At 25.3% G+C, this 23,172-nt stretch overlaps 1 protein-coding gene across 1 annotated transcript in view; it reads left to right on the forward strand.

Moving 5' to 3' along the window:
* Positions 1-23,172, forward strand: part of LOC101237790 (gamma-tubulin complex component 6) — a 77,698-nt gene that overhangs the window by 22,668 nt on the left and 31,858 nt on the right. The window contains exons 4-12 of the mRNA XM_065818165.1: positions 6,271-6,428; positions 6,584-6,779; positions 7,183-7,426; positions 12,599-12,662; positions 13,270-13,342; positions 13,453-13,562; positions 13,765-13,856; positions 14,137-14,270; positions 14,356-14,505. Coding sequence (XP_065674237.1) covers positions 6,271-6,428; positions 6,584-6,779; positions 7,183-7,426; positions 12,599-12,662; positions 13,270-13,342; positions 13,453-13,562; positions 13,765-13,856; positions 14,137-14,270; positions 14,356-14,505 — 1,221 coding nt within the window. The remainder of the gene's footprint in view (positions 1-6,270; positions 6,429-6,583; positions 6,780-7,182; positions 7,427-12,598; positions 12,663-13,269; positions 13,343-13,452; positions 13,563-13,764; positions 13,857-14,136; positions 14,271-14,355; positions 14,506-23,172) is intronic.

Here is a 23,172-nt window from a genome sequence, read left to right on the forward strand (position 1 = left end):
GCTCAAATGCCCCCTCAAAGCAATCAGAGTGTTGGCTTCTTATCAAGACAAGAATAAATGGTAGTATCATCAACAAAAATAAATGCCACCTTAGATGTGAGAATTTCTGGGAGATTGTAAAAAGAGAGCTTATGAAGAAGCTTAATTGCTTAAATGAAGCTTGATTGAAGATGTAAAGTGGTTTTCTTTTACTTCCCATACTTCCTTAGACAGCTCAGTGTGGTTCTTGTACCTTTTTATGTTAAAGGATTTTAGAAGGTCCGCATAACATAGCTTGAAAGAGGTTTTGCTTATCCCAATGTATACTTTATTTTTGTATTGAGGTTTATTTGAGCTTACAGTGGCTTGGTAAACAATGTTGTTAGACAAGCAATGGTTGTTCAGTGGACAAGATTTTTAAATTAACTTAATTTATTATCAGACTTGCAGTATAGTTGGAATGAATTTTGAGTAAGATTAAAATATAAATCAAGATAGTTAACAATTTTACATTGCAATTGGTAGAGATATTGAGATTTCATTTGATAACTTGAGCAACATGCTTTTTTATTTATTTCATTTGATTGCCACTGTTCTTAAAAACAGCTAAACCGTCATCTTGATATAAACTGAAATCATTTTTGTTATAAAACTGTGTTTGAAAGTTGATCTAGTTTGCTAACTTCTGTGCCATCATACGCTCCCATGGTAACATTAAGCCTTAAAGATATCGTTTTAGCAGTAAGATAAAAAAAGTAATTAATATTATAAGAACCAATTATAAAGTTTGAATGACAATTACGTAAAAATGTTTGCACAAAAATTACGTTTGATATTTACTTTATTTACAAATGTAATAACTTTGAAAATACAAAACAAAGAAAATTTTATTTTTATTATTCTAACCTTTTTATCACAAAGCTTAAGAAAAAGTAAAGATGTTAAATGATGCTTAAAAAAAGAAATCATAAAAAAAAACATATTAAAAAAACTATAGTTTATCATTTTGCAATAGCAAGATTATTTACGAAGGCAGTTTCTCATAACAAACAATAACAAAAATAAATACTGATTTTTTAAAAAAATTGGAAAACAAAACTATTAGCTAAAAAAAATATTTTTAAAAGTTAAATTTTTTTTAAAGTTAAATTTTTTTTTTATATTTACTTGAAGCAATGTAACCCTTGCAATGTCTTCATTTATATTTAAAAGTTTTTTTTTTGCGAAAAACAGTAGTTCAGAAAAATAATATTTTATAAAAGTTACATTAGCTTTATATAATTAACAGATTGAGCAATACCAAAAAAAGTGAAAACAGAAATTTCGTTATAATTTAGAAAGAATTTTGAATAAAAAAGTTATTTAAATAATAAAAAAAAATTTTTTCTCAAATTTTCTTTCTCCTTTTTTATTTTTTACAAAAAAATTAATTCCTTGTAAACATGCTATAGCTTATAACACTGCATCCAAAATATTTATAAAGCATACGTTTAACTTTTTTGCCTTAAGGCAAGTGAAAGCATAATGGCATATATTTTTTAATAAATAATACTTGAAAACTTAAATCTTTGTCACAAAAAAAGAGCAGATAAAGTAATTAACTTCATTTATTTTTCTTTGCAACAAGTAATATTTTTCTTTGCAACAAGTAATATTTTTCTTTGCAACAAGTAATATTTTTCTTTGCAACAAGTAATATTTTTCTTTGCAACAAGTAATATTTTTCTTTGCAACAAGTAATATTTTTCTTTGCAACAAGTAATATTTTTTGTTTGTTAATAACATTTTAAAAGTAAAATATTATTATTTGCACAAAAAATTATAATAAATATTTCATATTTATTATTATTTGTTGTTAACTAACATTACTTCAAACTATTATTTTTTGTTCTCATTTTTGCCATTAATTTTGTTTTTTTATTAAAATCTTTTTAAAAAAACCTATAAAATTTTCCCACCATTTGAGATTGCAGTTTAAACAAACTATAATTATCATGAGTGCATTTTTTTTATTTGAGTTAGCAAGATAAAGATTACAGGCTTGACTACATAAATAACCTGTCATGTCAGGAATATATGGCCCTTGTTTCACTGCTTTTATCTAATGCATGTTAAAACCTTTTCACTATTAATAAACCAAGTAGTAAGATCAAAATTAGATTCTCAGAGAAAAAAGTTTTTGGAGTCAAGATGATAATAAAAATTATTTAATCAAATAACGTGTATTCTTAAGTATTAAATATTCAGTTTAAATTTTAAACTACCGAGCTAAATTAAACTTCATATCATCATAGATGTATGCTAAAATTTAATTTTTTTACAGGCTCACTTGATTTCTCTTTAAAATAATTTTCACTCAATCTCTTTAATAAAGTTTAAAAATTAAGATCATCTTTGTGCATTGTAAACCATTAGGTAGTAATAAATATTAAAAAAATTTTTAAATTTTCAAATTTTAACAAAAATTAAGATCATCTTTGTGCCTAGTAAACCATTAGGTAGTAATAAATTATAAAAAATTTTTTAATTTTTTAAAAGTTGAATCCTGTTTTATAAAAAGTTTAATCAAGTTAAATGTACAAAAATTTTAAACATTACAAAAAATACAAACTAAAATTACTTTAATGTTATTAAACTTCAAATCTTATTTTAACCAAAACACTGTTTTTGGTTTAAAATATGTTAAAAGTAATACTGTCAAAGCATAAGTATTTTTTGAAACAGTTATTAAATTTACTTTATTTCTTATTCTCTTCTACTACAACAAAAAAAAATTATAAATTGGTATATTTAATTAATTACAAATGGAAAAAAAAATTAAAAGTATTTAATTTTTGGAGAAAACAGAGTTAGCCTCATTTACGTAGTTCGAGAAAGTATAGAAAATATTTGATTTTTATGCTCATTTAATATTTAGTATTGCTTCCTGAATTTTTAATGACTTCAAATTTAAAATGCAGTCATGTGCTGAGCAGCAGCAGGGCTTACAATAGCTCGTTTAGTACAATTACCAATTTTACGTTTTCCACCACTTCCCTTATAAGCTCCATAATTTAAGTCCACCTTGAAGTAATTATTAACCACTTTTGAAGATTTTTTAATTTTCTTTGCAATTTCCTGATTAGATAAGCCTGATTAGATCTTTGTATGCTTTGATTACATCTATTTCTTCATTGGTTATACACTTATCATGTCCCATTTTAAATTCAGGTATCAAAAACTAAATGTTAAAAACTTTATGAGCACTGATTTCTCAGTCTTTGTTTAAGCTACAAATAATATAATAAAAAAATACTCACAAATGCATATCACCAGATCAAAAAATACATGTAAACTGAAAATAATTATTGATGAGGCTAATTGTATTTGTTACCGAAAATATCAAAAATTACTCATTTTATGGTTTTATCAAATGTAACACAATTTAATTATGCTATATTATATTCTAAAAAGCTGTTGTTTTGTAACAATGGTTATATTTGTGGATACAAAATATGCATTGCACTTGCATACAGATTTACAAAGTATTGGGTTAGATCATGGTAAGGCTAATTCTATTTTCTCCACTGTATATATATATATATATATACAGTGAAATACTTGACATTAAATAACTCAATGCATACAAAAATGGGTGCACTACTCTACAGTTTAAAAAAAGGCTTATGTATATGTATGTATGTATGTATGTATGTATGTATGTATGTATGTATGTATGTATGTATGTATGTATGTATGTATGTATGTATGTATGTATGTATGTATGTATGTATGTATGTATGTATGTATGTGTGTATGTATGTATGTATGTATGTATGTATATATATATATATATATATATATATATATATATATATATATATATATATATATGTATATATATATATACATATATATATATATATATATATATATATATGTATATATATATATATATATATATATATATATATATACATACATACATACATACATACATACACACATACATACATACATACATACATACATACATACATACATACATACATACATACATACATACATACATACATACATATACATAAGCCTTTTTTTAAACTGTAGAGTAGTGCACCCATTTTTGTATGCATTGAGTTATTTAATGTCAAGTATTTCAGTCAAGCCATTTTTTATCAATTTTTAATATGTAAACAAGTTGAAAGATATTGTTTAAGCAGTAAGATGAAAGAAGTAATTAACTTTATAAAAACCACTTAAGAAGTTTAAATGACGATTAATGACATTTGATATTACCTATATACAAATGTAATAAGTTAAGAAAAGATTAACAGATTGTGCTATATCAAAAAAGTAAAAACAAAAACTTTCTTAAAATTTAGAAATAGTTTTGATTAAAAAAGTTATTTAAATTCCTTGTAAACATGTTATAACACTGCATCAAAAAATGTTTATAAAGCGTACGTTTAACTTTTTTTGTCATAAGGCAAGTGAAAGCGTAATGGTATATATTTTTTAATAAATGGTATTTGGAAATTTTGGTTTGTCTCAAAAAAATGCGCTTGTAAAGTAATGAACTTAATTTTTTATTTTTTTTATGCAATAAGTAATAAGTTTTTTGTTTGAAATGTTTTTTATTTTTGTTTAACTTTTTTAAAGTAAAAAATTGACTTTAAAAAAAGATTTACAAAATAACATTTCAAGATTTGTTTTTATTAGTTAGTAAATTAAACTTATCTTGCGGTAGTTTATTATATTACGGTAGTTAAAAAAAGTTAATGTGCATAAATAAAATTAAGAAATAAAGATAATTTTATGAAGTCAAAACCGTCTTTGCGTCTAAATGCTCGGTTGCCAGTTTTTCTGTCCAAAATATACCACAAATTTTCTATAGGATTCAAGTCCAGACTTTGAGATGACCATTTCAAAACATTGATGTTATTTGTGTCAAAGTATACCTTTGTTTTCTTAGCAGTATGTTTTGGATAATTATCCTGCTGGAGTATAAAATTGTTTCTCATTCTCAATTTTTTAGTAGATGGTTGAAGTTGGCTTTGAGAATTTCCAATACATTGAAGCATCCATTTTTTCATCAATAAATGTCAATTTCCCCCCTCTTTTCTAACTCATATTAACCCAAACCATCGCTTTTCCTCCTCCATGCTTTACACTACCTCACAAACAACTCAGTTTAACTTCAGCTTCTCTATTGTTTTGCCACAATTTCTGAACTTCATCTGATGAAGCGAGGTTGTATTTTGACTCATCTGACCACAAAATATTTTTCCAATATGATATAGGTGTTTTTTTGTACTTTTTTGCAAATATCAATTGAAATTTCATTTATTTTGCAGTTAAAAAAAGTTTTTTTCAAACTACTCTACCTCTATAACCTTTATTTCTCTTATTCGCATTCTCATTGTTTGAGTATTCACTGTGATGTTGTGATCTTCTTGAACTTTTAAAGCTGATTTGGCTGTCGAAAAAATCTATTTTTCTTCAAATTAATGATATTGCAATCGATTACAGTGGTGGTCTTGTGTTTTGTTCTCTGCCAGACACACTTGCAACGGTTCCAATCAGATCATGCTTCTTAACAGTTAAGAACACTCTGAACTTTGTCACTGTCATACAGGAATTCCTGTTTTAATTTTGGATCTGATGGTAGGATTTTCCTTGATTTTTCAAATCAGCTACAAGGCTTTGTTGATGGAAAAACAAGTGTTGTTTTCTTGACGCCATTTTGCTGAAACTCTATATTTTATTTTATTTTTTGTACAAAAGTGTATTTAAAAATTACTATTTTTAATTTGACTTACAAGTTTGATTGTTCAATTCGCTTAATTTACGCTAAAATAACGACTTATTTTGTTAGTGTACGATTATTTTTTTTGCAGTCAATTTTATGCATCAATTTTGTAAAATTTAATAGGTTTGAAAAGCAATTAATTCACCAATATACAAATAAATTCTTAAAACAAAACTAAGATATCTTAAAAAAAATTTCAAATAATTTAAATTATTAGCTTAATAATTTAATAATTTTTTTTTGATGCAATCTTTAAAATTATGATTTTTTTTTGTATATGAGTGAATTTTTTTTGTATATAACTGTATGATTTTTTTTATGATTATAATGTTATGTTGTTTATTAGTTTTTTTTTGCATACCATATATATATATATATATATATATATATATATATATATATATATATATATATATATATATATATATATATATATATATTTCAAGAAGTTTGACTAGAAATTTTATCACACAACTTTGTTTAGATGTTATGTTGTTTATTAGTTGTTTACAGATGAAGGTTTTGTTGAGCTCTCAAACTTTTCTACAACTTCTAAAAGTCCTGAGCCAAGTGAACAACATGAAAAACACAATTTAAAGAGTATATGGGACTATGCATTCAGTTTAGGAAAAGTTTTGCCGTCTTGGGAGAATAGTCATGGGTAAATTGGTAATTAAGTAATTGGGTGTTTAAACAAAATTTCATTATAGTACTTTTTAAATGTTTTGATCTTCTTATAAAAAAATTTGTAAGTTATTTTCTAGAACATTTATAAAAATTGATTAATAAATTTTTATCGCATTATTGTAATTATAGAGCAATAACAAGCAACAAATACATATCTGAACTTGGAAAGAAAGGTTTTGATTGTTTGTACAATATAAGAATATCAGGAATTGAACGTATCATTGGATATTCACTTCAGGCTGTTGTAATCTCTGAAGAACAGTTGTATCGAGATTCATTGCATGTTTTAATAGGGATTCATTCAGAAAGTTACAATTATTGTCTAGTGAGGATACTTTTTCTTGTTTGTTTTTATGATGAATGTTTGTTAATTGTTGTAAGTATTCCTTTTTAAATCTTATTATAAAGAGCTTATTAATATTAACTAATTATTTTTGATCATTATAATTGAAACTGCTTTAAATATTCATTGATATTATAGTTAGACTATAATATATTTATTTGATTTTATTACATAAGAATAGTTATACACCTAGAGTTATTTTGTGGGAGGTCTAATTATATTTGAGTGGTACTTTATTAAGGGACCTTTTTAGGTTTCTACTTTTTGGGTGAGCGTAAGCAGTTGGTCTTTACTGGTCATCTCTTTATAAGTTTGTTTAGAATTTTCCTGTAAGATTCATGAAATGAAAGCAAAATGAAATAAATGTACTTTTCTTTTTCTTTAGGACAACTGTACATTTGTGCCTGCTTTAAATTATCGATGCTCTGGATATAGTGCGGAAGCTATTAATGGGGTTATGTTAAAGTTTGCAGCTGTGGGAACGAGCTATTGTAGACTGAATAAATTTTGTTTGTACTATGCTGAAAATTCTCTTTTATACCAAAATGGTGGTTTAGTATTAAAAGCTTTTGTAAATGCGATGAATAATGTACTCAGTTCATATTGGTCTGCAATTTTTATTACAGAAGGTATCAGTATATATTGTATAATATGTTTAATAATCAAAAAGTAAATTTTCATGTTGTATTTAACAGAACCGAAAAATGCAGTTTGAGTAAAGAAAAAGTGGTTTAAAAAAGGAAATAGGCACAAGGCTTGAATAAATCATGAAAGTTTACCAAAGAATAATGAACATTTTTTTATTCTTATGATTCCTGATTCCTGTTAAACATAAAAAAACAACAAAAATAGAGTTAATCAAGTTAAAAAATTGTTACTACTAAAACTTAGGTTAAATCAACTATTGTTACATAATTTTGTAATTTTGTAACTTATTATATAAAAGAGGTAATTACAACCTGTGTTTTCAGAAGATTTTTGATTTCAATTAAACAATGCACAGTGATCTGAAAAATTTGATTTTTGGCAGATATCAAAAAATAAAAATTTGATAATTTTTTTTATTTTTTTAAATTCTACATTATCCAGTCTATACAAAAATATATTTTTTCTTGAAAGAAAAGTCATTAAACATATTAAAAGTAAATTGATTTTTTTAAAATAGTTCTTAAATTTGACTATATGAAAATACTTGAAAAAATACATATTTTGGTAAATTTAAAAATTATTAAATTTAAAATGCAAAGTCAGCTATTGAAACTGTATATTTATAATACCCTTTGGATGTCTATGATCATTTAATAATTCCTTAAAAATCAGCTACACGTTATTAAAATAAAGGAACTTATATCTACTTCTAAGTACACAGTATTGACATTATATTTGTGTTATTTTTATGCTGGATTTTCATGCATAAAACTGAAAAATAAGTGGAAATTATCACTTGAAATTTTTACCTAAAATATGAGGATTACAGTCGAGGAGGCTACTTTTTGTAGTTACAACCCTCTCTGAACTCTTTATCTCTGAAACACAAACCTTGTATAACAAGGCTGCTGCGTGGAGAAACAAGTTAAGCGGAGTTCTACCAGGGATGTGTTAGGAACCGATTTTGGAACTTCTCACTATGAGGCAAGTGTTTTACTACTTCACTACCACATTTAAGTATATATATATATATATATATATATATATATATATATATATATATATATATATATATATATATATATATATATATATATATATATATATATATATATATATATATATATATATGTATATATATATATATATATATATATATATATATATATGTATATGTATATGTATATATATATGTATATATATATGTATATATATATGTATATATATATGTATATATATGTATATATATATGTATATATATGTATATATATATGTATATATATGTATATAAATATGTATATATATATATATGGGCAATTCGATTTTTAACTTACGTTACATGTGCAACAACCTTATCAAATAATAGCCTATTTAAACTGTAGATTAAACTTTTAGCTATTTTATATGAAAGCTGTCTAAAGAATAAAATGAGCTAAAAAAAAGTTTTTGAGTTTGGCAAAAAGAGGGCGAACTTATTACTGAAAATGCCACTAAAATTATGTTACGCACAAAACAAGGTAAAAAAATTGCTTCAACTTTTAGGTCAGATTTCTGCAAATCAATAAATTTGTATTAGAAACTTTCACAAGGTGTTGAGAACTCTATACTAATTTAAGAAATGTATAAAAATCTATCAGAGGTGACCGGCCAAGGGAAATAAACTTGTTTTTTTGATACTGTGTATTTAACTTACGTTACATCACTTATGCTACCAAGCAATTATCTTTGTGGATTTTTATATCTATTATCAAGAGGTAGAGTTACATAACAAAAAAATTGTGAAAGTGTTGAACTCATTCATTAAAAATAATTAACAAAGGAAATTAAAAACTAGTGGCACTCCTCCTGAGTGATTTTATATAAAATTTATTAAAGTTTTTAAATTAAAACCAGTTTTTCCGCAAGACCAAGAGCAATAGTTTTTCCGCAAGACCAAGAGCAACAGTTTTTCCGCAAGACCAAGAGCAAGTAAAAAATACTATAGTATTACAACTTCATTCGTACTAAGTCATTTAAATAAGAAAATCTTTGGTTTGTCGAAGTTTTTACTTACACTTCTTTCGTTTATACATATTGCCTTATTTTCATTAGGTTGAATTTTTAGAATGCAAAGTATTTACATTTAAAATCTCTTAAAATATTTTTGATGTAAAAACTACTATCAGTTTAGGAGGGAGAGGGGTTATGTGATCATATATGTTCAGGTATATGTGATTGTTTGTGACTGGAGGGAAGGGGTTGAGAATATAGGGTGACGTACTTTATGGATGACCCCCTTACTAACGATTTGTTTTACTAAAACAAAAACAAAAAAAAGTTTTAACTGATTTTTTTATATTAGGAGAATAGCAAATAATTCTTTTTTTTTTAATGTCTAAATAAAAATATTGATATAATTCTTATTTTTATTTATTAATGTATATTTATGTCAACTAAAATAAGAATACATAAACAAATAATTTTAATTTACATTAAAAAAAGATTTTTATTTTAAATTCACCCAATATTAAAAATTTCACTCTGAACCTTGTCAACCCAGCGTGATGAAATAAGAATTACATAATGATTACGTAATTCATTTTGTAAACAAAAACTTAACAAAAAAGCACCAGTACTTTAGTAAATGGAGTTTTAACTTACATTACACAAATTTGAAATAAAAATGTGCTTTAACTAAGCATCATTATTCAAAACTTTGAATGTAAAAACGTAACATTTAATATTCTTTTGCATATACTATTAAAAAACTTAAGTTTTTTAGCTAAATTTTAGAAAAAACAAAACTTTATCATGTTTTTGTTAACTTACATTACATGAAAATTACAAAAGTTATTTTGTAATTTTCATGAAATATATATATTTTATAAAGTAAAAAATCTGACCAACAGCAATTTAAACATATTAGCTCCATTTTCACGTTAATTTAATTCTGATTATGCAAACAAATTCATGGTTAAAATAACATTTTACAATTTTTTTATCATGCAAAATGAGAAAAACCATAACTTTTGGAAGCATAAAAATGACTTAAATAAATTAATTTTAGTACTAAAGGTATATTTTTAATAAACTTTGTGCCTACAGCAATATTCATTTGTCTACACCAATATTCATTTGCTAAAAGTTGACAAAAAGAGAATAAAATTTGACTACTTTTTCATTTTCCGCCATAGAATTGCCCATATATATAATTTTGAAATAATATAAAACCACAAACAAAATAATGTAGAAATAATTCTTGACTGGGGCTGTTTATGCAATATCAAACAAGAAAACTTTAAAATCTAAAACAGTTTTCAGATTTGGATTCAGCATGATCGATTTTGTTTAGAAACATTGAAGTTTTACAAAATCGATTTAATTTTGGCCAAAAATCAAATTTTTTAGACAATTTCTATGCAATTTCACAATAATTGCTAATATTATTATTTCACTTTTGATTTATTTTTTTTGTATCATGTTTGACAAGCTACTTTATTTTATAAAAAAGTTTTATGACTAACTAAGAAATTTATGGTAAAAATCAAAATTTTAAAAAAATTTATGCCTTTTGGTCACATGCTTGATCAAAAGATGTTTTCCCCATTTTATTTATCATGATTTGCTATGATATCAAGTTTTTTGCAGTAAAACTTGAAAATCTTTTTTTCTTTTTTAGACTCATTCTATTAGACAGATTTTCTTTCTTAGATACAGTTCTTTTTTGAACTTATTATTTATTATTTAATATAAATATATATTTTTTTATCATTAATTTTGATCTCCATTAAATTTTTTTTTGAGTTTTTAAAAGAGTTGCAAACCTTTGGGTTAGCTTCTTGTTCAATTACAGTTTTTGGCAAGCATGAATTCAGTTTTCAGGATTCAGAGTAGCACTTTAGTTTTACTGAAGAAAATCATAACAGCTTTATTGTAAACAAGCTACACACATATCTTTACTTTATTTTAGAAGATTCGAAAAAATGGTAAAAAAAAAAATGCTGTAGTTAATTGCTTTGTAATAGCCCTCAACTTAGGTTGTTGTCGAAAATTACAACTTGTAATTCCTGAAAAAGGTTAGCAAAGGAATGGTATCTGCATTTACAAAACCAAAAGTTGTTTATGTACATTGTACATTGATAAAACTTTAAATATTATTTTTAAAAATTTAAGATAACCAAGCTACAAATAGAAACCACAGTACTTTTGTTATCACATAAATAACACTAACTAAACTGTAATATTTTTCTTCATAACAATGCAACAATCATATTCAATCATAATCATATTGTTCCTTAATTGTTTTTAAACCTGAAACATAAAAGATTTTCCTTGCCAAAAAGTTCCAGTGTCTATACTATATGATTAGTGAAGTAGTTTTGCCTCTGTTTGCAATGCTTTGTAAATGTAAATGCTTGTAAATAATCAATTTATTTGCATATCATGACCATGAGTACCACAGCTGGTCCATCATACAAAGAAAAGGGAAGCAACTTTGGTGGTTGTTGCCAGTTAAAGACATCAATCCAACGTTTTATTTTAAACTGCTGTATATTGTAACTGTTGTATATACACTTTTGATCTATCTCTCAATCAAAGTGGTAAGAACAAGTGTTTTAAGTTAATCTTTGAATGGGAGTTTTGATATTGAAAAAATTACTTTAGTAAAGTTTTTAGTAGTTTTTCGATGAATGCGTTCTAAAACCTGAGACTTGATATGGTGACCATGGTTGAACTGCAAGTTCTAAATGTATGTTGTGTATAGCAACTTTCACAGATTTAAACCTTAAATGCTTAAATGTTGAAATGCTCTTTTAAAAATCACAAGTATTTGATTGGGCTTCATAGCAGCAGAATTTGCTTTCAATTTAACTTTAAGGTCATCCAAGATGAGTATGTCTAAATCTCATTCAATATGGGTAACAGCTGTGTGACAAGAGTGTTATTGTCATTGTACATACAGTACTTATGAATTGGTTTAGTTAATTCTGCACCAATAGTATAGGTTTATTATGTGGGCTTTTAATTTAGACAAATTGTTTATGTTTATAATATAAAAAGTTGTTGTAGGTTTATAATTAAAAAAAAATGATTCAAAAATTTGGAATTCTGCGATGTAATAAATAAATAAATAAAAATATTAATTAAAATATTTACTGTTTTTACATTTTAAGGAAAGGAAGAATTTTCATTAATGGAACTTTGGCATATGTTTAGTAAATTTGGAAGTCAGTTGCAGTAAGTTAATTTAAGATTTTTTTATGATAAATGTTATGTCATAAATTAAGTGATTGTTTCTAATGATTTTATATAATTTAGTATATATAAATGTTAGTAAAAATAATAAATTAAAAAAAAAAGAAGCAAAAACAGTAATTTGAATAATCTATTAATTAAAAATGTTGACTTTTTATTTTATACTGAACATTTAATTATTGACAATAAATTATAAAAATATTTTCTTATTATAATTTATATCTGTTATTGTTATTTTTATGAAGAAATATTAGTTTCAGATATACTTTAAGAAATGAGGCAAAGATGTTCAATAATTTGTTCATTAATTTGTTGATCCATGTTCAATAATTTTTTTTTTTAAACTTAAAATGTTGAATTGGGCAAAATAAAATTTTTAAATTTTTTTATCGCTTTTTAGCAACTTGTACTTGGCATATTTGTAACTATTTATAAATGGTGTCAGGTGTTTTGCACCTGGCACTATTTATAAATCTAATTTATTTTTTAGATAAGAGCATTTAAAAAAGTTGAGAGAATTGTTAAAAAATTATTGATTTAACTAAAAGTTTCTTTTTGACTTTTTATGATGCTATATGTTTTTTTTTAGGTTTTTAGCAGATTTGTGTCTTTGCTCTGAAGCATTTCAAAAAGCAGATTATGAGAGACCAAAGTTTCCTGTTGTATGTTTTTAAGAATGATTTTAAAATTTTCTTATGATAATTGAATTAGTTTTAAAAATTTTTTTTTGATGATTTAAATAAGGCTGGCTTATATTAAATTTATTTTTTAGGGTGCCAGCTTACTATCATACTTATATTCACTCTGCATACATAATTCATCCACACAGCAATACCAAATCTTGCTTTATCTTTTTAAAGCAGTTACTGTACCATACATTGCGTATGCTTTTTATAAAATTTTTGAAGTTAAATTGTATATATTTATGTATAAGTTTGTTGTAATTAATTTAATAATAAATTTGAAAATAACCAATTAAAATGAAATGAAAATAAAAATTATAAACATGTGGAAATAAATCACTTGAAATGAATTTTGCATTTAGCTATGCGAAAGTAATGCAAATTTTGAAATTTTTTTTCAGCTTTATTAGCAATTGGATCTTTGAAGGAGTGTGTGATGATCCGTATGATGAGTTTTTTGTCAAAATTGATCAAAAATCGCTTAGTTATAGAGGTATTGTATAACTTTTTATAGAAGTATTGTATAACTTTTTATAGAGGTATTGTATAACTTTTTATAGAAGTATTGTATAACTTTTTATAGAGGTATTGTATAACTTTTTATAGAAGTATTGTATAACTTTTTATAGAAGTACTGTGTAACTTTTTATAGAGGTATTGTATAATTTTTTACTGAGGTATTGTATATCTTTTTAATTAAGATATCTAATGTTTTCCATTATAAAACTAATGGAGATATCTAACTAATGTTTTACATCTACTATATCTATTAGACAAGCAATTTTGGACAAATGGATTTCAAATGAAACATAATAAAGAAAACATACCATTATTTTTGGATAGTATAGCAGAAGAAATTTTTGCATGTGGAAAAACAATTAATTTAATTAAGCTTGTTAATAGCAGAGTAATTATTGTTTTTAATTTTTTTAAACTAATTTTTAGTAATTAAATCTTGAAAATTTTTTGAATCTTTTAGTATTTTCATTTAGCACTATCTCTTTGAACAGCCAAATGCTATTCCCAAAATTAGAATAACGTTTTCTCCATCAAAACTTGACTTAATTGAACAAGATTGTAAGCAATATATAAAGTGTGTACAAGAAAGTGAACAAAGAGATATTATTAACAAAAAGATTCAGGTTTGTTGGAAAATAATAATATAAATATAATGTATACAAGTGTCATAACTTATTATCTAATATACTTCATTAGGATGATGGTTAATTGTGCTAATTAAGCTATAGTAAATAATAAGTTTGGTTGTACCATTTTTTTAAAGTTAAAAAAAAAAAGTGTATTTCATATAAAAGTTTTATAAACGCATTTTTCGCAAATCATTTTCGTGCTAAAAATTTAAAACTTTTAAAATTTGTTTAAAAGTAGGCTGTAATACACAAAAATAAAACTACATTACAAAAGTTATTTTAAAGTAGGCTATAATACACAAAAATAAAACTACACTGCAGAAGTTGTTTTAAAGTAGGCTATAATACACAAAAACAACACAACACTACAAAACAAATAAATAATACATAATGTACCACTAAACATATAAAAACACACTATTCTGCAAAACACATGATAACACACTACACTAAAAATGACATTAATAACACATTACACTAGAAAAGTGTAATGTGTTACTTATGCGATTTTTAGTGTTCACATAAAAACACATTACTATACAAAACATGATAACACACTATAATACATAACACATAATAATACAATACAATACAAAGCACATAGTTACACATTGCAATACAAAATACATAATAAAATACTACAATACAAAATGCATAACAACACATTACAATACAAAAACATAAATAAAATAAAACACTATAATACAAAACACTTAACACACCACAATACAAAATGTATAACAACACACTACAATACAAATCACATAAAATAACACACTACAATACAAAATAAAATAACACACTACACTACAAAACATATAAATAACATGTAACAATACAAAACACATGAAAACACACTACCAACACCATAAATGTTAAGATTTTAAATAAGATTAGACTATAGCTCAAACTTGATAGCTAAAAGTCCAACACATTTACAATGTTTCTAAAGGTCCAACACATTTACAATGTTTCTAAAGGTCCAACACATTTACAATGTTTCTAAAGGAGGCAGAGAATCATTAGATGATCCACCCCAAATAAAGCAACAGTATTCTTTGCAAGGATGGATGAGATAGGTAAAGGATGGATTCAGAAGAAAATAGCTACCATATTAAAAGAGAGACTACTTAACAAATGCTAACCTTGTACAGACTAATGAACACAAATAGGGTCATTATATTTAGCTAAAGACCTTGACTCATTTATTAATGGCTTTACAAAAGATATCAAATTAAAAGATAAAAATCTATTAATTTGGGTGGTATAATGGTCAAATACTTAAGCAATAAAAATTTTGACCGAAAAACAATTCTTAAATCCTACAGGTACAATCAATTAAAAAACAGTAATAAAAGAAAATAATGCCAAAATTATTTAAACTAATAATCCTGAAAAAGCTTCTGAGACTAAGCTCACTTCTTTTGTATCATATTATGATATAATAAAATGTTTAAAAAAGAGTTTCTTAAAACTTGCAAATCAAACTATTAAATGCAAAGACTGTACTATAAAAAAAATGTGTTATTAATTAACTAATCTCTTACAAAAAGATATATAAAATATTAGACTTTTAATTAAGCAATTATTTTTCTACATATGTTTAATTAACACCATTATTGCTCACAATATTAACAGCAACATATTCAGGTTGATTTTGACATTAGTACAGTGCACTATGGTTTCTGAGACCCGATTTTTTGGCAGAAACCCATTTTTTTTTAAGTATTAAAAAAGATTTTTTTATGCGGTACCTTAAAGTAAAGCCTTCAAAGTGATAATAACGTGGTCTATTTTTAAATTAATAGTTTGTAATATGCATTCAAGTTGAGAATATTTTTTGTTAATTTAATAATACATAACTTTTTAAACAATTAATATTTTTAATTTTGGTAAAGTTAATTATTTTTATTCAGGTATATATTTTTTTTAAATACTTAATCAAATGAAAATATTGTAATATAATATTAATTATGTAAAAGAAATAAGCGTGTAGAAGTATTTCTTCTTTCATTACTTTCTCAAAACTTTAAATTGACTTTTAAAAAAATCTCTGTATTTCTCCAAAAATATTTTTACATGATTAAATTTTGTTAGTTTTCAGAAATATATTCCAATTTTCAAAACTTGCCCCTAGTTGCCCCAATTAAAAATATACCTGTTTGTTTGCAGTGATGTACCGTTTCAAATACAAGGATTTATGAAATTGCATGGCTGAAATTGAAAGATAAAAATGAGAAAAACTCAAATGTTTTTGAGCAAGTTATTCAAATAGTTGGAAATGGTATAACAGTAATTATAAACAACTAGCAGTAAGCAACCCTAATACGGGTTATTAGTAATTAAATCATTACTTATAGTTAATGACAAAAAAAAACTACATTAACATCAGTTAAGTTCTTTTTAAAATTTGTTACACACAGCAGGTACCATGAAAAGAAAGTCAAGTAAAGCCTGCCAACACCTAAAAAAAGAAATGAAAAATAATTACAATTTTTAATTACAAAAGTATCATTTGCATTTTATTGTTAGTAGAATTAGGATAATAATATAACAGAAAATATAAAGAGTTAAAAAAATAGCTATAACAGCCCAGCTCTATCAACACAAAACACAGAAACAATAGCTCATAGCATAATATATTTGTCAGCACACTTTACAGACATTACTATGTCTCTCCAAAATAATTAAAAAAGAAAATATTTTAAAAAGGCTAGACAGCTTAACGTAAAAACATGGCCAAATAACCACAAATTAATAAGATATTTTATCAACTAAAATACTTTATAAATATTGTAATAACTAAAAAGATTTTATTTATTACAACATTATTGAACAAGTATGGTTAAACAATTTGAATAATTATATCATAAAATAGCAAGCAACTCGTAAAATATTTTATATACATGGTCATTATCAATTGTGGTATTAAGAAATACATGAGAGCTCAGTAATTACATGTTTTATTGATGCTCCCTGTACTAATTCTCATTTAAATCTAAGAGAGAGAGGGAGAGAAAGAGTCTCCAAAGCAGCATATTAAAAAAAGTAAAAAAGACACGCAATAAATAATATTAACTGGTTTTATTAAGTAACCAGTAAACAAAATTATTTTTGCCCTTATTATTTGAAGTTCCAGCTTCTCTCTAACTGTTGACTATTGATTAATAGAGTAAATTTCATATCATTAAATTTACAAAATTAAAACCATGATTCAACAGTAAGCAAACTAATCAAACTTAATCACTTTTCCATGTTAAATACACGAAATATATATCTAATAAAGAATATACCCAAAATAAAAAAAAATTGTTAACTTACTAAAATCAGTACCAGTTCTACTGTCTAAAATTTTTTATTATTATTACCCTTCTAAATAATAATGAAAACAATAATAAAGTGATCTGAAGTGACTAAAAATCAATTCACCTATTTCCAATTGCTCTAAAAAATAGTTTTCAGCTCTTTCCAATTGCACTAAAATATAAAACAAAACTTGCCTAGGTAAGTTGCTTAGTTCCTAAAAATCTAAAAACAGAAAAGCAAAAAACCTGGAACAAACATTTTTTATTAAAACTACTATATTTAAACAAATTAAATTAAATAAAACTCTAGGACTTCCTATATTGTTGATGGCAAAACTACAACATATCCTGGTCTAATGTTATGATAATTTCCAAGGTCATTTACATGTTTGACGAACGCATCATACTGCTTGTTCTGGAGCACTATCTTCGCCAACAAATACAACTGCAACATCACCATGTGAAGGGAGATTATAGCAACATCTATCTTGCCCTTCAAGTAAAGACATTTTTACAACTGAGCGACCTTCTATAGCTGCTCGGCGAATTTCTTCATCTTCCACTTCAGCTATGTTTTTAAATGCAGGAGCAATTTAGTAAAGTTCTCCTCACTAATAATATTTTGCAATCGAAACATTAAATTATTTAAGCGAAGATCAATACCACGTTGTCGCATTCTGAAATTTACCGCTGCAAGTGGATCATAGATGTATAGTTGACAATATGTCAGCGGAACATCTTGATTTAACCTAAGATTACCTACACAATGAAAAACTTGACCACATATTCTAAAACATGGCGGCCCATGATTCATTGAACTACATTAGCTTTAAATGAAGCAAAAGAAAGACAGGCATTTTAGTATCTAATATATTTAAAAAAATTCAGATTGGCATTTCTATTTGCATAGTTTCCTTTAAATAAATCTTCTAAATCTTGTGGAAATGATGAAGGTTGCGACAAAACTACCTTTCCATTATAGCGAGATAAAAACTGTGTTTTATCAGGAAATTTCTTAGCACCACAATGCTGACAAATATAAGTCATTTCTCCTAAATAATTATTATCTGGAATAGTATTACTTCTTGCTATACAATGCATTCTTTCGTATCTAGCAGCAATTCTAGCATTTTGTCGATTATTAATTTCATCTTGCCTAAGCCTTCATTTCTGCAATGATTAACTTGCCTATTAACATTTCCATTTTGTGAACTAATCTGCTTCTAGCCTAATATCATCCATTTAAACTTCACTTTTGATTGAAAGTAGTAACAAAAAATCTTAAATGAATATTGAAGATTGTGATCTTTCCTATATAATTTTTTTCTACTCTAAATAGCACACACAAATAATTTTTATATATAACAAGCTGTAATTTGAAATAAATTATACAATAGCCTTATGACTTTAAAATATATATATATCAGCTAGGAGATTTTTGAAAAAAAATTAGCAAATAATAATAAAAAATATTGTTAAAAACATGCAATTCTAATAATAAACATACTGCTAACACAGAAAAATTAAAAGAAACTGTTGTAAACCCTTTTTTGCAAACTTAAATATTATTTCTTCAAAAAAATTATTAGTAAATGTTTTTAAAAGAATCACAAAACCTTACAATATTTTGTTCTTCTATACCACATAAATACATCATCTGATAAATTTTTTAAAATAAAAAATGTAACGAATAAGTAAATACATAAGAAAACATTACATACAAAAAATGAAAAAAAAGCATGTTAGCTTTTACAAAATAATTTACGCTGGAACATCATGATTCCAAAATATTTATAGCAGTATCATGAAGTAAACAGCGCTAAAGACAAAAAATCAAATTGAGATAAAACAAATTGTATATATGGCAAAATAGTTTGTCTTGGTTTTTAGTGAATGATTAAAAGCAGTGATTTTTAATAATAAAATTACCTATTTATCATTTTTAACAATAGACACCAACGTGAAGGTAAGCCAAATGTCTATCAACTCAAAAGATAACAAAAAAACAACATCACAGCAACAACACACAACAATAGCACACACCATAAGTTAATATAATATGCATATAACATAACTTAAGTAACATAACATTTATATATAACAGAACATAAGTAACAACATTACGCAAAATGTTATTAAAATACATTATTATGTATTTTTAGAATAATTAATACTAAAGGTTTGAAAACACCCAGACCTAAAGCAATAACAGTTTGACACTAAACACTGTCGTGTAACCCTCTGTTATAAATACATCACTTGGCTGGCAAGATTGACAAATCTTGCTCTACATGTTTACCAAGTCATAGCACTTTGAAAACATGGAAACAACATAATATAAACATATGTACCAACTATAAACACAATAAATGTGTTTAAATATGCATATAAGGTTAAATACATACCTTATATACATATTTAAACACATTTATAAAACAATTATATAAAACATATTAACACATGCACAAACAATAAAAAAACACTTTACATTATTATAAAAAAACATTGATAAAACAACTATAAAGCACATATTACCACATACACATACTTATCAAAAAAGCATATATGCAAACAATAAACATGTGCAAACAAAAATTTTAAAGATGATGCAAGAAAATTTAAAAAGATTTAAAGTAAACAAAATAAATATATACAAACAATACTCTTTTCCTTCATTTTTTTTTCCATGAGAACTGTAATCCTCATAACAAATTTAACTTTTACATACAATAACATGTGACATGCCATGTCAGTGTTGGCACAAAATTTTGAATTTTCTAAAAAAGAACAAAAATAGTTAATAGCATCACAGAAATTTCAAAGTAGTAATAACTAATTTTATGGAAATAGCATTAGTATAGCTTTTTTGTTGCATAAAAAATAATTAGGCCTCATCCATACCCTTATTTTTCTTCTAAAATATAAAATAATAAAAACTGCTAAAAAAAAAAAAAATAAAGCTAAAAGAAAAACTAAAACAAACAAAATGTAAACAACTTAAAAAATTAATAGGAGTGATCCTTTCTACTTTGTATCTAATTAAAATGTTATATATAACTATTTTCTATACTTACTTCAATTATAATATGATCTTAACGATGATTATTTATCTTAATATGAATCTTTATGTAATATTTCTAAATTAATAAATCTTAATATAATAATAATTAAATTCCAAAAGGAAAAAAGTTTCAACTTGCTTAAGAGATTTTTCTCCAATCACCATGTGCATTTTGAGAATGCACTCTTTCAAAGCCTAGTAACTAATGAAATGACGTTAAACGGTAAACGTTAAACGTTTTCTGTAGCAATTATATTAAGATAATATTCAAAAGAAAATATATCGTTTGTGTAACTCTTTTGAACAAAAATGGTTTGATAGTCAAAGAACAATAGGCCGATTTTAGAAGTAAAAATTCAGATTGGTTGAAAAGAGAAATTATATTTACTGATGATGCAATTCTATCAACATCTTCTTGTCAGTCAATTCCATCAAGGTCTTCTGGACGACCAAGTTTATTATATACCAAAAAATCAGATCAGGCCAAGAGATTGAAAGCGCCAGAGTTGGGATAATTAGTACGAGACATCTCTTATATTGCAACCAGCAGGTTTGGCTGCATGTCAGCAAAATAATGTGATTTAGCATTGGTTCTAAAAGAATTGAACCAAAGTCCATTTCCGCCAACTAAAATTAAAAAAACTATATTTTCAACAAAAAAAGAAACAGTATGTTAGACAGCAGAAGAAGCATTAGAATTAATTTTGGATTCCAATTTAAGTAAACAACAATATCAAAACATTAGAAAAGAAGTTGTTACCAAAAATTGTAATTTGTATCCTGATTACAAAGGGATTTTAAAATGTAAATCGGCTTGTAGACCAAATGGCATATCAATTTCTGATATCGTTGCACAAGTACCATTAATGAATCTATTAGAACATACAGTAAGACGTATTGTACAATTACAAGAAGATTTTTCAGCACATGGAATCTCTTAATACTAACGAAATTATAGCCAAGATAATATTTAGTTATGGTTTTGATGGCAGTTCCAGTCATTCAGCCTATAAACAAAAGTTTGGTACTGCTGGCTGTCATTTTGATTCATATTTATTTGTGACAACCTTCGTACCACTCCGTTTGAACTCAGGAGATAATAAAATCTTATGGAACAATTGCACTCCTCAATCTGTGCGGTTTTGTAAACCATTTAAAATTGTATACTTAAAGGAATCCACAGAACACAATTTGAAAGAAAAACAAGATATTGACAAACACATAGATAAGTTAGAGCCAATAATGATTCATGAGCCAAAATTCAAATCAGCTTTACTTTATTTATGACGCTAATTGGTGGCAAAATTTTAAATATACTGGAATAAAATCAAACTAAGTTTGTCCGATATGTGGAGTGCAGGAATTCAAAACCACAGAATTATTTAGACCTAAACCTAATACTTTACAGTATTGCATTAATCCACTACATGCTTGGATACGATTTTTTGAATGCATCGTCCACATATCATACAGATATGATTTATGTAAATGGCAAATTCGAGGTACTAATAATAAAATCTTTTTATGTAGAAAAAAAGAAATACAGCAACAGTTTTTTAAAAATTTACACCTTCATCTGGATAAGCCAAAAGTAGGATGTTTTGGAAGTACCAAGGATGGCAATACTGCACGCCGAACATTTAAAAATATTGAAAAAATTGCTGAAATAACTAATGTGGATGTATAGTTGATTAAAAAGTTTAAAATTATTCTTATTTCCATCTTTTGCAAGTATCAAGTTAATTTAGATAAATTTGAAAATATTGTTTTAACACGGCAAAACATGTCTAAATATCCTTGGTATCCGATGCCTGCAACTGTACACAAAGTTTATGTACATGACTGAAAAATTCTAGGAAATACAGTACTACCGATTGGTTATTTTGGTGAAGAAGGGTCTCAAGCAAGACATAAAAAATATAAACATGATAGACAATTTCATGCTCACAAAACCAGCAGAGAAAAAAATGTAGAAGATATTTTTCATAGAGCTTAAGATACCTCAGATCCTATCATTTCTAGTATTAATTTAAACAAAGAATTCAGAACCATCATAAGTTTCCTTTTCCTTCTGAAGTAATAAGTTTACTAACAGAAATGTCATCCAATACCACATAAAATCAACATAGCGAAAGCGAAGAAGGCAGTGATGGCGATGATGACTGCAAAGATGATACTTCTGATGAGGATTTAATTTTTATTAGCTATTTAGATTTCATTAAATTAGATAGTGAAATATAGTTGAAATGTAACTGATTTTTTTAACATTTATTCATCTAATGATATTTCTTTACA

Source organism: Hydra vulgaris, chromosome 14, assembly GCF_038396675.1.
Source record: "Hydra vulgaris chromosome 14, alternate assembly HydraT2T_AEP".
Taxonomy (NCBI): domain Eukaryota; kingdom Metazoa; phylum Cnidaria; class Hydrozoa; order Anthoathecata; family Hydridae; genus Hydra; species Hydra vulgaris.